This window comes from Mus caroli, chromosome 1 (assembly GCF_900094665.2).
Source record: "Mus caroli chromosome 1, CAROLI_EIJ_v1.1, whole genome shotgun sequence".
Classification (NCBI taxonomy): domain Eukaryota; kingdom Metazoa; phylum Chordata; class Mammalia; order Rodentia; family Muridae; genus Mus; species Mus caroli.
The window spans coordinates 7,241,463-7,255,722 of record NC_034570.1 but is presented as its reverse complement, the minus strand read 5'-3'; the positions used below and the strand labels follow the sequence as shown (position 1 = coordinate 7,255,722).

General features: G+C 38.0%; 1 protein-coding gene across 4 annotated transcripts in view; it reads right to left on the bottom strand.

Annotated features, from left to right (window-relative positions):
* Nucleotides 1-14,260, bottom strand: part of Prex2 (phosphatidylinositol-3,4,5-trisphosphate dependent Rac exchange factor 2) — a 301,528-nt gene that overhangs the window by 128,113 nt on the left and 159,155 nt on the right. For 3 of the 4 annotated variants that reach the window (XM_029482876.1, XM_021163512.2, XM_029482884.1), the window contains 4 exons: nucleotides 13,253-13,389; nucleotides 10,689-10,806; nucleotides 6,762-6,946; nucleotides 4,617-4,778 (listed from right to left, as the gene is read on the bottom strand). In XM_029482876.1, coding sequence (XP_029338736.1) covers nucleotides 4,617-4,778; nucleotides 6,762-6,946; nucleotides 10,689-10,806; nucleotides 13,253-13,389 — 602 coding nt within the window. The remainder of the gene's footprint in view (nucleotides 1-4,616; nucleotides 4,779-6,761; nucleotides 6,947-10,688; nucleotides 10,807-13,252; nucleotides 13,390-14,260) is intronic. The other variant, XM_029482881.1, reaches the window with a different exon arrangement.

Sequence of the window (14,260 nt, the reverse complement as noted above, 5' to 3'; positions counted from 1 at the left end):
GAGACAGTCCATTTAGGACTGAATGATCGCTGTCTGTTTGTGTCTGCTTCTCTCTCTCTCTCTTTCTCTCTCTCTATATATATATATATATATATATATATATATATATATATATCTTTGTGTGTGTGTGTGTGTGTGTGTGTAATAGTATAATATCTGGCTGTTGGTCTCTGCATTTATTCCCGTCTACTTCAGGACCAAGTCTCTCTGATGATAGCTAACAAAACACTGATCCATGAGTTTTAAGGATACTTTTTATTTCACAAGAAGCACATTGAAGCTTTCATTTGGAAGAAAAAACTATTGCTAATAATAGTTTCAAAATAAGTATGTGGGAATTAAGTCTGTGCACACAAAGTCTGTGGTTTCTGTTAACATGAACTTGATAGACACATTGAACTTATCTTCAATGAACTACTAGAATTATCAACAACCCATTCAAAATGGAGGGGTTGTAGATGTATTTTTGGGCTAACCTTGCATCTTCTTTTAATGAAAAAGCCAATTCTTTTAAGTTTGCTATAGCCAATTGAGAAGACAATGAGCACAGCTTACACAGTACTCAGGCCTTACCAGACCAGATGTTTCTTGATTTACAATAAATGTAATTGAGAGACAATTCAGTTATTTCCTCAGCGTTATGATCTGAGGCAAGAGTTAGCTCCTAGATGTAAAAGTGGGACAAGAATTGCATGCATAGAGCTTTGACACTTAATCAGTGACACATAGCACGATACAGTCTATAATTGAATGAGAAACTTTGTATCATCTGTGATCACTGCCTATTAATTAAGCTGGCCATATCTACCTTAAATGTCACAGTACCCCAGTTGCTTCTATATAAAAGCAATATACTTTAAACACTCCAATGTGATGTACTGATAATCTTCACCATCTTGGCATGCTATGCTTCTGAGCCCACTGCACTCACACCTCTTACCTCAGTTATACGTATTATTATATTGTAGAAAATGAGAAATGACAGAGCTCAATCCTCCATAACCAAGTCATTATATACATGCGTGTTGCTGCCCACACGTAGTCAGGGTTGATCTCTCCATCTTTCGTCTCCTGAGCATTCCCCCATTCTAGGTCACTACTAACTTACTTCTATGCACACGGAAAAGACTATCAGTATTTCCACTCGAGCTCTAACCCAAGAACACTTTATATCACTGCCTTATTCTAAGCCAAACACTCACTAGAAAAATGTGATTTCATTCCTTTCTGATTACTATGAACTAAAATCTCCCATCCTAATCCATGCAATAATACATCTTTGCCATCAATTAGTCCAGTTCCATTCTTTACTTGAATGTCATTTCTTCTCCCTGTCACTCTGAGATGCCTTTGTTATTGTGGCAGTTGTTGTTGGAACAGGGTGTCACTACATACCTGGCTAGCCTAGAATCCACTGTATAGATTAGATTGACTTCAAACTTAGAGATTGGTCTGCATGTGCCTCCTGAGTGCTGTCTTTGTTAGGGTTTCTATTGCTGCAATGAAACACCGTAACCAAAAAGCAAGTTGGGATGAAAAGGGTTTAGCTTATACTTCCAGATCACAGACCATCATTAGAGGAAGTCAGGACAGGGACTCAAGCAGGGCTGTACCTAATGCAGAGGGCATGGATGGGTACTACTTACTGGTTAGCCTCACATGGTGTGCTTGGCCTGTTTTCTTATAGCACCCAGGACCACTCACCACTCGCTGTGTCCTTTCCCATTGATCACTAATTGAGAAAATACCTTATGGAGGCATTTCCTAAACTGGACTCCTCCCTCTCTAATGGCTCTAACTTCCAGCCAGTACACACACTCTGCCTTTCATGTCTCTGTATTATAATAGCTACAACTGTTGACGATTCAAACCAGTGATTTGTCTTTTATAAAATCATATTGTTCTTATAATCTGAACCGTACTGCTTAATATACAGACTGCATAAGATAACATAGCATTAAATGTAGGTAAGTAAATGAGAGCAACTATTAGAAAAGAATAAAAAGATAGCAAGCTGCAAATTCCAGTGCCCTTGTCAGCTGTGCACCACTGAGCAAGTTCCCTGACAACTCACAACTTCAATTACTTTACCAATGAAACAAGGAAACTATATCTCACCTCACTGATTAGTAAGATTTTATATATATATATATATATATATATATATATATATATATATATAGTGAGCTGGAGAGATTGGTGCAGCTATTAAGAGGTCTTGCTGCTCTCCTAGAAGATGAAAGTTCAGTTTCCTGCACTCATCAGTAGCTCACAACCCTCTGTAATTCAGTCTGGGGGAACCTAATAACCTTTTCTGGCCTTTGCAGATAATTACACACACATGTGGCACACATATGCACACACACACACACACACACACACACTCACATACACACACAAAAGTAAAATAATTTTGTAAACTGTTTCACACATTGCCTGATGTCCCTAAATAGATAGACAAAAACTGTGTGTGCTACAGAGCTCTAAACAGCACGTCACACAAGCCAGATGTGTGCAGCTAGGGTGTTCTGGCATCTTGGTGGGTCTCCTAGCTGGTGAAAGTGGCATGGCTATGCTCACTTTAAATATCTTGGTCTTTCTTTTTAATTAGGTGCTAAGTGTGAGAGGACAGGAATCATCAAGTAGCTTTTTCTTGTGCCTCTATTGGCAACATGTAGGGCCAGGCCAGTATTTCCCTTTCCTTCCTGGCCTATCTCAGAAAAAAAATTGCTTTCATTTTACTATGGAACATAGAGCCTATGCACTGAAAGTATCTGTTACAAAAAAAAAAAAAAAAAAAAAAATCCATTCTTTGTCACTAATTCTTTGCAGAGGCCTATCTATGAGCAGTACCTAGGAAAGTTCTTGGTGTTGCCTCTACACAACCTGATGTGACAATTGCTCAAAATGAACAGAATAGTGACCTTGGGTACCCAGCCTTAATTGGTACATCTACAATGTAACTTCTACATCCTTGAGTCAAGGAACATCGAAGAAAAGAGGGAAGAAAGACTCTAAGAGCCAAAGCAACAGGAAATCTACTGCTAGGTAGTGTGTTCTAGACATTACAGGGATAGTTACAGGCAACAATATGGTTGCTTAAGCAATGTGCATGGGAGAATATTCACAGGGCTATAACCATTAATGAGTGCTATAGACAATAAATGGTTGCAGACAGAAACAATTATCTTCACAGATAAACTTCATGATAAATTATCCAACCCCAAAACATCGGCCATAATCATATGTACATACAAGCATTGCCAAATGGGCTCAGTAGTACACACACACACACACACACACACACACACACAGTGGGGGCAGGGATTATAAATTTGAGATGGAGGAGGGGAAGCATGGAGGAGTGAGGGATGGAAATGCTGTAAACACACTATTCAAAGATAAATTCTGCAAAATTGAAAAAAAAAAACTGGTAGGAAAGATATCCTTTAGGAAATGAGCCCAAGAAAGTCTATTGTTCTAGACTGTTTGATGCCAACTTGACACAAGCTAAAGTCACCTGAGAGGAGGGAACCTCAACTGAGAAACTGCTAACATAAGATCAGGTTGTATGTGCCACCCTGTAGGGCATTTTATTTAATTAGTGATTGGTGGGGAAGGATGCAGGCCGTTGTGAGTAGTGTCATCCCTGATCTGGTGGCCCTGAGTTCTATAAGAAAGAAGTCTGAGCAACCATGGGGAGCAAGCTAGTAAGCTGCACCCCTCTATGGTCTCTGCTTTGAGTCCTGCGTCCAGATTCCTACCCTATTTGAGTTCCTGTCCTGACTGCCTTCCATGATGAACAGCCAAATAAACCGTTTCCTCCCCAAGGTGTTTCTGATCATGGTGTTTCACCACAATAATAATAACCTTAAATAGGACAATCATGCGTACATGACCATCACATGGTTTTGATAATATAGGAGATAGCTTCCCTTTTCCTTTAGGCTATCATGAGGCAGAAGGGCAGACACAGCACTCAACTTTAACAACTGTATAGAATCTGGGAATCTATTTTCATAGGACTCCTTTGCTTGTTTACTTTTCCCTCATTTGTTTGTTAGTTTTTATTGGAAATAGACCTTTTATACAATATATTCTAATTACAGTTTCCTTTCCTAACTCCTCCTAGATACCCCCCACCAATCCAAATTCACACCCTTTCTTTCTCTCTCTCTCTCTTTTACATTGCAATACAAATAAGCATCTAAAAATGTGAAAGATAATAAAAAAGAAAATAAGATAAAATCAAACAAACCAGAATAACATGAAAGAAGCAAACTATCAGGAGAAAAAGAGTCAAAGAAAAAGCACAAAAACACACACAGGTACAGGACACACACATGAATATGCACAGAAATCCCATAAAATCACAACACTGGAGACCACAGTATATGTGAAAAAGAAGGAAACAAAACAAAAAACAAGCAAACAAAGCCCTACGTAGCCTCAAGGATTTTCTTATAGCAACAAACAATTGACCAAGAAAATGATATAAATGTTATTTCAAGACATGAATCCATAACACACATTAAAGAAGATATTAGAGTCTAATTAGAATGTTACTTAAAAGCAATAACTTCAGTAACAATTTCATGTAAATTCAGACCATTTACCCTCCCATAGCTGGATATTCTGTGACACACGTGTTCGATTCTCTCACTGCACATGCTGGTGAATTTACTCTGAAGATCAGTGGCGATCACTTCATTCAAAGAATTAAGGCTGGTGCAGTTTTGGACAAAATGTTCGTCACTTTTTGCTAGGGCTTCCAGAATCTGTAGCATAAATACACACAAAAGAAGAGAAAGGGGACTTCAAATGCGAGCACATATAATTTTCATAAGCTAGCACTGTAGTTGCCCAGGTTTAGTTCCATGAGCGTATAAACTGACTTCTCTGTTTGCAATCTCAGGTTTCACCATATCTGGATGATTAAAGCCTCCTCAGGGAGCCAAGGAGACTTCAAAGACTTCCCAGTGGATCAATCTGCTCACTCTGATGTAGGTACCCATCTCCTGAACATCACCTCAAACATTCACTATGACTACATCCCCCATCAATTTCGTGGTAGATCAACAACAATAATAATAACAACAACAAAAAAGAAAGCATTGATATCCTTCTTAGGCCACAGGGAAAACTGCCATCAAACTGCCTCCTGAAAGGCTGAATAATGAAAGTGTTCACAATGCTTCCCATAGGCATTATACACTTATTTTTGCTTGCAGATCTTTCACCTATGTATTATGGCTTGTGATTTGGTTTGAATGAACTTTCAGTGTGTGAATATGTTTGTCCCATATGCTCCTGCTGCTTTGTCTTCACTTTTATTTACTTTGTTTTGATTATTTTGTCTTTTCCTGATATTGTTATTTTTATTATTAATGCCTACTTGTACTCTAATAAGAGAGAGGGGGAGAAAGAAAGAAAGAAAGAAAGAAAGAGAGAGAGAGAGAGAGAGAGAGAAAGTAAGGAAGGAAGGAAGGAAGGAAGGAAGGAAGGAAGGAAGGAAGGAAGGAAGGAAGGAAAGAGAGAGAAAGAGAAAGAGAAAGAGAAAGAGAGAAAAAGAAAGAGAAAGAAAGAGAAAGAAAGGGTGTGGATTTGGGTGAGTGGGGAAGGGGAAGGATCTTCCAGACCTGCTTCTCAGATACACTAAATGCGGACTACAGGTTCATCCCCTCACAGATCTGGAAATATCAGGGTGGGTTTCACCATCAACAATGTGTGCTCCTGGGTGTCTGTCTTAACTTTGAGTCATCACACTAAATCATACCGTTACACACATAGAAAAGCTAATGTGATTTTGCAAAGTAGAAATAGCTAAAGAGTAAAGTGACATAATTGTTTTCATCACCTGGTCTAAGATCTTGCATGGGTCCTAATTAATCAGACAATATTGTTCAGAAAGGATTGAATTTTGAAAACATACAAAATGCTTATAATGTTATAACATTAGAATGTGTCCTTAAATTAACGTCTAGAAGATTAAAACATGATTATTTTAAAATACCTCCTTTGGATCACCACATTAATTTTCCTACTTAATTTTTTTAATTAATGATATATAGGTAGCCTTTTAACTATACATATTTGAAATAATAGTTTTAACAAACAAAGGTATAGAAGTTGTGTCTTATCTTGTAAACTTGTAAAGTCAAAGTTCTCACAAGATGATAGAAAAAAACTGGAATACTAAAGCCAGATGTGAAGAGGGCACATCTGGATCTATTAGAAAAAAAAACAACAGGAGATTAAATTCTTCTATAGTATATGCCACTCCACTCAGATTTTAAGATCTTTCCTCTTTCTCTAACTTGCTTCCACCTAAGGACCATCTGACATTGTCATTTACAAACAATTAGACATCTGTGGATCTATTTACAAACAGGTTTCTAAGTTTCCAAACATTTTGGCAATTAAGAAATTTGATTTTTTTTATTTCATGACATGAATAATGTACATTCAAAAACCTATCTTGACAGTTATCTGAAATCTATTCTCTGGGCTGAACTAGGAGTGAAGCAACAATAACAGATACAGCAAAGTCTTTACCATATCAGCTAAGCCTTGCCTGGGCTGGAGACTTACCTAACTCAACACTCAGCTCCTAGAATCAATAAAGGAATCTAGTCCATAATAAATAATGAGAATAGTTAGGAGAGTTATCTGCTGCAGCACGCACAATCATTCGGTATGATAAAGTGAGGATGGTTCCGTAGTTTAGGTAGAGAGTCTTAATGTCGCAGAGTCACTCATACCTTGGCAGTTAGGCTGAAGAACCCTTTGGGCTCCACCATCTTCTCCACCACATTGCACTTTGTGCCAGCCGTGCTATCATACTCATATACAACCCCATATTCGAGGTGGACGTTGTCCACCGTCAGACTCACATGCTCCTTCTTGCCATCGATAATAGCCATGGTGTTGAACTTGTCGATGACATCTGGAATACAATTTTATCATAGACAATTCACATTCCTTCTTCCTCTTCAAGCAAGTTTGAGTCTCTGATTATTTAAATATTTTTATTTTATTCTATTTTTGACACAAGGTCTTACTATGTAGCCTTGATTCACCTAGAACTTACTGTGTAGGCCAAGTTGGCCTTAAATACACAGAGAATGATGGGATTAAAGACATGTAGAGACTCTGTGCTCAGAGTCTCTGAATACTTTTGAGAATTCTTTAAAGGCTATCTAAGTTAGATATGATAAATGGTATATCTATTTGTGTTAATGCTTTTTAAAAAAAACAGAAATATTTTTGAGAAAAATAAATATTTGACAGACTCAAATATTGCTATTTTAACCTAACCATTCTGATGGATATATCACTTTGATTAGTATACTACATATGTACTGATTTACAACAAGTAAACACTATAGAAAGAATTGCATCTTTTTTTAAAATTTAAAGTGAATGTGAGGGGCTTAAATGAAGGCTTGGCAGGTAAGAGAACTTTCTGCTCCTGTAAAGGACCTAGGTTCAATTTGCCATATCCATATGGTGGCTTAAAACAATCTGTGAACCCTCTTATGGACTCCATGGGCACCAGGCATGTACATGGTGCACATTCATACNCATGCAGACAAACAACAACAACAACAAATAACCAAGAGTCTGTTTACAAGGTGTGTATGGATCGAAGTCAGAGATTCTAAACTGGCCTCAAACATGGGATGAAAATACGCTCTAAGGATCAAATAATCACAGAGAACAACAAAGCAGTCAGATTTCTAAGGCAGGAAGGAGATGCTAGATCATTTTTGTTTTCAGATGTTTGAAGTTTCCCAGACAGCATCTTGGAGAGAGAACTCATTGAGAAAATCCATCACTGTTCACTAGACTAAAATTTCCATCTACAACTTTTAACGACACTGTGTTTAGCACACATTCAAAAGCTGAGGAGTAAGTACCTATAATTTCATAAAAGAAACTATTATGTGGCCTCATAGTAGGAGAAAATATTTATTTATAATACCAAAGTCCCATAAGGACAAAAATGTCTAATGTAGAATACCAGTTTACTTTAAAGTAAATTAATCTCCATCTCAGTCTGAACTGTCACATAAAACAATCCACCTTTTGATGTGGACTAGTGTCAACTTATTCTAAATGGAGAATAAAAGCCTCAGGACCTAATTCTATTGTGAGCAATAGCGTTGTATTTTATCAAAACAACAGTACTGTTCTAATGAGGTTGAGATAGTTCTTAGAGTATGAATGTTTGACAAGAAAACCCCTCATAATCAGTGCATACCGATGTCACACACTAAGAGCAAACACAGCTGCTCCGAGGCCCTTGTTCCCACTAAAGAAAATCCTTGGCGTTGAGATATGAGGGAAGGCTCAGTTGGTTTAGTGCTTTCCTCTAGAGCAGGAGGGACCTAAGCCTGATCCCCAGAATCCATATAAATATGCTGGGCATAGGGGCACACCTTTGTAACCCCAGTGCTTAGGAGACAGAAACGGGAGAACCACAGGTCTCTTTGGCCAGCTAGCCCAACCTAAGTATGCACAAGAACAATGAGAAAAACTGTTTCAAAGGATGTGGACGGAGTTCCTGAGGATCACACCCAAGATTCCTCCTGCCTTCCACATGAACACCCATGTACTCACACTCACAAGCCCATGCATTGGCACATACACAAATACAAAAATAAATAAGTAAATAAATAAATATAAATAAAGGAAATCTTTGAGGCATTCTGAGTCTGAGTAGTAAGCACAATTGGAAGGCCATACCCTGTTTATGCCTTGCTAGAGTGAAGTGGGCTTTTATGTATACCAGGCATGTGCTCTACACACTAAGCTATAGCCCCAGTGCCCTTTTGTTATTCACAACAAGATTTTGAAACCAACTGTGAATCATGGTTATATATATGAGGTAATCCTTAAGATTACTTTAAAATGTGAGTTGGGGGGAGGGGAGAGCATATTAGAGTATTGGAAGTTAATTTTAATCACCAACAGTCAATAAGTTAACCATGTTATATCACAGGACCTCCCTGAAAATACTTAAGTGATAGAGTCTGACGGGTTTCCAAGGCAGTACGTACATTCATATGCCAGAAGACAGGTATACCTCAACTCAGTGGGGCAGTGTTTTGCACCCCAGCTGCATACCATATTCTCTGGCTGCTCAACAAGGAAGACTTAAGAAATTATTCTTATTAAAGGTGGATGGGTTGGGGAGCAGGGGGAGGGGAGAAAGGATAGGGGATTTTTGGAGGGGAAACAAGGAAAGGGGATAATATTTGAAGCGTAAATAAAGAAAATGTCTAATTAAAAAATAAACATAAAAAAAGAAAAAGAAAAAGAGAAAAAAATCATTCTGCCAAAACATTACGTGAAAGAGAAGAGTGTGGAAAACCCTTGATGATAGCGCCACTTGGTCAGAAATCAAGGTGGAAATGAGATCGTAGTGGGCATTGATGGCAATGGCGTGGCGTGATACTAACAGCATAACTAGTAGTGTGTGCTAACTCCCTGGGGACACAAGAACAGAGATGTAGACAGCGAGGTGCTGTCTGGAGAAGGACAAATTTTCACACATGATATCTGAAGTGTTGTCCAGAGGATCCTTTTCCAACTATTTATTTGGAGGAAATTCACAGTGTAATAGAAATGTCCAGAGATTTCCACCAATAAATATGTTGGAAGAACACAACAAAAATGTAAGAATGAATACAAGGACTTCTGTGGAAATGTTCTGAAAAAAATTAGTCATGGCATTTGAGAAGTGCAGGCATAACTATAATAGCCTCAACTGCCATAGGTAAAGGAGCCACTGAACACAGTTCAAAGAACTGGTCCACTGAGAAACAAACAGAAAAAGAAGCAAGAGCCTTACCAAAAGATGTGCAAGAGTGTGTGTGTGTATATGTGTGTGTGTGCATGTGTGTATGTGTGGGTGTGTATTCCTGCATGTGTGTGTGTCACATGCATATATACGTACGTACCTCCTATTGTCAAGGTGTGGATATAATAAAAATTATTTGAATAAAAATTATTTGAAGAAGCTACAGACTATCTTAACCCCTGGGGATGCTTATATGTGAATGACTATATGAAGCAGATCTTATGAAGATGTTGACCTGGGGTGGAAGGAGAGAGTTTGCATTTCTGCCTTGCTTTCATGGGAGCTTACTATGGATGAGTCATATAGGAACAAAAGCATCTAAATGACATTCACCTTGAGGAAGGAAATCCTGGGTTAGCTCTCCCACCCCCAACCCACCCCCTCTTCATGACCCTTGACCTAAACAAGCTCAATTTCTTCTTCCCAGATGAGGTTAACAGGTAACTGGTGAGACTTTCTGATTTGATGACTAAGTGAGAAAATCTAGGAAAACACTGAAAGGGTCCTGCTACAGAGCACAGGATGTGCATATGCAATCCCATCACTTAGGATGCAAAGGTGGAAGATTGCCACATATTGTGGACCAGCCTGAGCCATTTAGTAGCTGAAACCTGCCTCCAAGAAAAATAAAAGCAAAGGATCTACAAACTAGGATAAGGTATCACATGTCAACCACTATCCATATTACATATATGGATGAAACGACATATAAATGTGGTAACGAGTCAAAGCTCAAAAATATAGCACCTCAGTACTTAGGAAAGACACAGGCTCTATGGAAAACAATAGTATAAGCATATGAAAAAAATAAAAAAGGACCTACCTTCTACTTTGCACTCAAAAGCATCCCCAGCCCCGTCTCCAGGGGGCTTTGAGTGGGACTTCTGAATGTCTTCGTGAGCACTTTCAAGACTATCATAGACCCACTGTATGGAATCTTGCTGGAGGGGAGGAAAGGGAGAAGGCTCAGGCGCATTGCATAGGTGCCAGATTATGTATTAGCTTCATAGCAACTAACAACACACTGATGTTTGCCAATGCTAGAAAGAAGCACGAGCATCTTGCTTGTTCATTTTTTGGTTTAACAGTAATAAAATTTGAAAAAGAAATAAAACATCAGAAAGGACAGCCAATGGCAATTCAACACTCCAACTTTTTCTATCTTAAATCAACTTCAGGAGATGTGTTCTACATATTTACACTAACAATGCACTCTTTCAAATAGGATACAGTTCTCAGATGTCGTACTCAAGTGCAGAAAGTATCTTTAGATGAGTTATAAATTATACCTTAAAATATGCAAATGCTAATGGACAGGTATTTGCTGCACCAATTACCTATAATCATGCATACCATCTTAAGGTCCTAACAGACACATAGATTTCATATATTAATGGTATTTATGAAACAAACCAATGTATAAATTGGAAGAACATTTCTCATTGTGCTGAATTTCCAAGTCACGTAACATCCTTTCATAAATACATAACTCATCCTATATTTTAATTGAAACAGCAGTTCCATTCTTATTTAGAGAAACAAGACAGATGGGATGATTTCCAAATAAATGCTTCAAGGGTTACATGACTTAAAGGTTTACAAATAAGATAATAAATTAAATTGAACTGAACTACTTAAGCGTGATATAATGTGCAGCATCCATTTTTCTCTGAATCAGCTCCACAACTGTGTCTAGCTAGTATGCTGCTATAAATCATTAAAATGAGAGCTATGCTTGTGGATGTGAGGGAACTCAGGAGTAGGGACATGCTTAATATTCATGAGGCTGTAGGCTCAGTCTCAGCACCATATACACATGAAACAATCCTAGTTGACTTGGTCATTCTTGTGGCTGCAATGAACCACTATGGGTACCTAGTATCCATGCATTCTTTTAGGTCCTTCTCACCCTGACCCTAGCCTTGGCCCTATGACTCTATTTTTCCAGAGGTTAAGTAGTAACAAGAATTATCCTGGAAGAGGTTTATGGGAGGTAACATTCCCTCCTGATATTTTAGTACTACACCCAAAGAAAAATCCTGTAAGAGATTCCAAGACAGGAGCTCAGAAGGACAGTTGGGCACACATATCTGAGTGTGGGCCCCATAGAAGGCAGGCACACCAGCAGCCTCAGAAGAACCACTTCTAGTCAAATTCAGAGGAAAATAGTGTTTTCCTAAGTCACCTGGTTTAGAGTCCTCCATTACATGGCAATGGGTGCCTGTCAGGTCATAGAGTACTCACTCAGTGAGTTCATTGTTTCTCTTAATGATTTCCTGATCAGACTTCTCCAAGGAGAGAGGTGGGAAAATGCAAAAGGAGTAAAGCTCTAGTGGCTCACTTGGTTTACTTAGTGAAATCCTGATGGAAGAGAAAGGCAAGAGTCTCGAGATGGAGGTCACGTTCACTTGTGCTGCACAACAGGTATTACTGCTCCAGAGTAACCTATGAGTCTATGAATAATTTCTGATTTTCTATTTCAGTTCTAACCTTATTAGTAAACAATACAAACGAGCTCTATCCTTGTGGAGTTAGTGTTTTACAGAACGTCAGCCCTAGCTTCAATAAAAATAGCCATTTATCCCCCAGCTTGGGCACAGTCAGATTCTTAAAAGCAAGAGAACTTCATCACACAGAGTAAGGAAGACACATGACCCTCCCCATAAAGGTTCCTGATGCCTCTAGTTGGATAGCCTGAGACTCCATTCAACCTGGCCAATACTAACGTATTATTCAGATAAAAATAGAATGTGCTTATATTAGGACCCAACTTCATTTTCTGATAGTATTTAACAGATATAAGGATAGTGCCTAAAAATTTAAACACAGGCCAATTATATTCTGATATTTTCTTTTAAAATTAAATCCATTTATCTAAATAACTTTATCTAAAACTTAATTCTATAAAGTCTAGATTTTCTCATAGATTTGTTACGAAGAGTATATTTATACACTCTTGATCACTTTATATTCTAAAGTATGTCAAGAAAATATTTCATAGCTACAGATTTAATATTGATAAATCCTTATGAATAAGAAGGATGGAGGGAGGAACTTGTCTAGCTTTCATGTGGATCTGGATACAACACCTAGGAATAATTGGATGTGAAAGAGAGAGAAAGGACTGAGGGAAGAAAGAAAGATGCCTCAGAATAGATTTTTAAATAAGTGATAAGACCTCAAAAATAAAATGTAATGACAAAATACAACTATTTAAACACATCTAGTACTTTAGGATTGAATAATAAGATAAATCTGTCATAATGAGATTCACAGTGCTGTGTTTAAATTAGAAGAAAATTGGAAACCAAAGTTTTGTGTGCATTAGTCCGTGACACCCCTAAAAGTTTCATGCAAGTGTTCAATGAACTCTAATCTCATCTTTACCTTCATTGGCCGCTTGTATTTCCGGCAGGCTGTGACATGTGCAATGACACTGGCATGTGTCTCTTTGCTGACATTGATTCCATTCACTTTGATAATACACTGTCCTGGATGAAGGCCAGCTGCTGCAGCTACAGTACCTTTAAATATCAATGAGGAATATTGTCAAAGTCAAATGTCAGCAAAAGGATTCGCCTTTATCAGATGCAGAACAATGGAAGCAAGTTTAAACATATCAAAGCATAACTAAAACATTCCTGATGAATCCGGTTCAGATAGCAATGGCCCTCACTCCTACCAGTTCTTTACCAATGGTCTAGACTGTGATGAATAGAATATTCCACTGTCTCCGAAAGGATTATTTGGAGGGAATATCACATAGCGATATTTCCTTTCAATTGCTGACCAGCCATTTCCCTTTCTTATGTCTAGTCAATCTAACTTTCTAAATCTATAGTGAAACAAAACTCTGAAAGACCAAAAGCATGAACTTTACTTAGTTTACTAAATCCATAGGTACTAAAATAATATTACTTTTGTTTTTAAAAGCCAATAATTCAATGTACATATAAAATTCATTCTTTAAAACTCTTGCAGACATTTTTTTTCTGTGTGGGTGTGCATGTTCATGTGAGTGTATATAAGTGTATGTGGTATGGATTTGCCAGTGTGTGTGTGTGTGTGTGCGCGCGCTCGCACGCGCTTGCATACATAGACAAGAGCATTTCTTAGATTACCTTTCCTATATTGAGTCAGGCTTTACCACCCATCCTGGGGGAAAATTATTAGCTAGATTGGCTGTCTAGCAATCCACAGAAACCATCCTACTCCTGCCTCCCCAGTGCTAGAATTATAGGGGTGCACTGAAGATACTAGCTTTTTTATGTGATTTCTGGAAACCCAAACTCTGGTTAACACACAGTTCAAGAACTTCAACTGAATCATCTCTTTAGCCTAAATAAAGCAATTCTTAATGGAAAAAAGTCAAGTCAATTAGCAATCACAACTGGT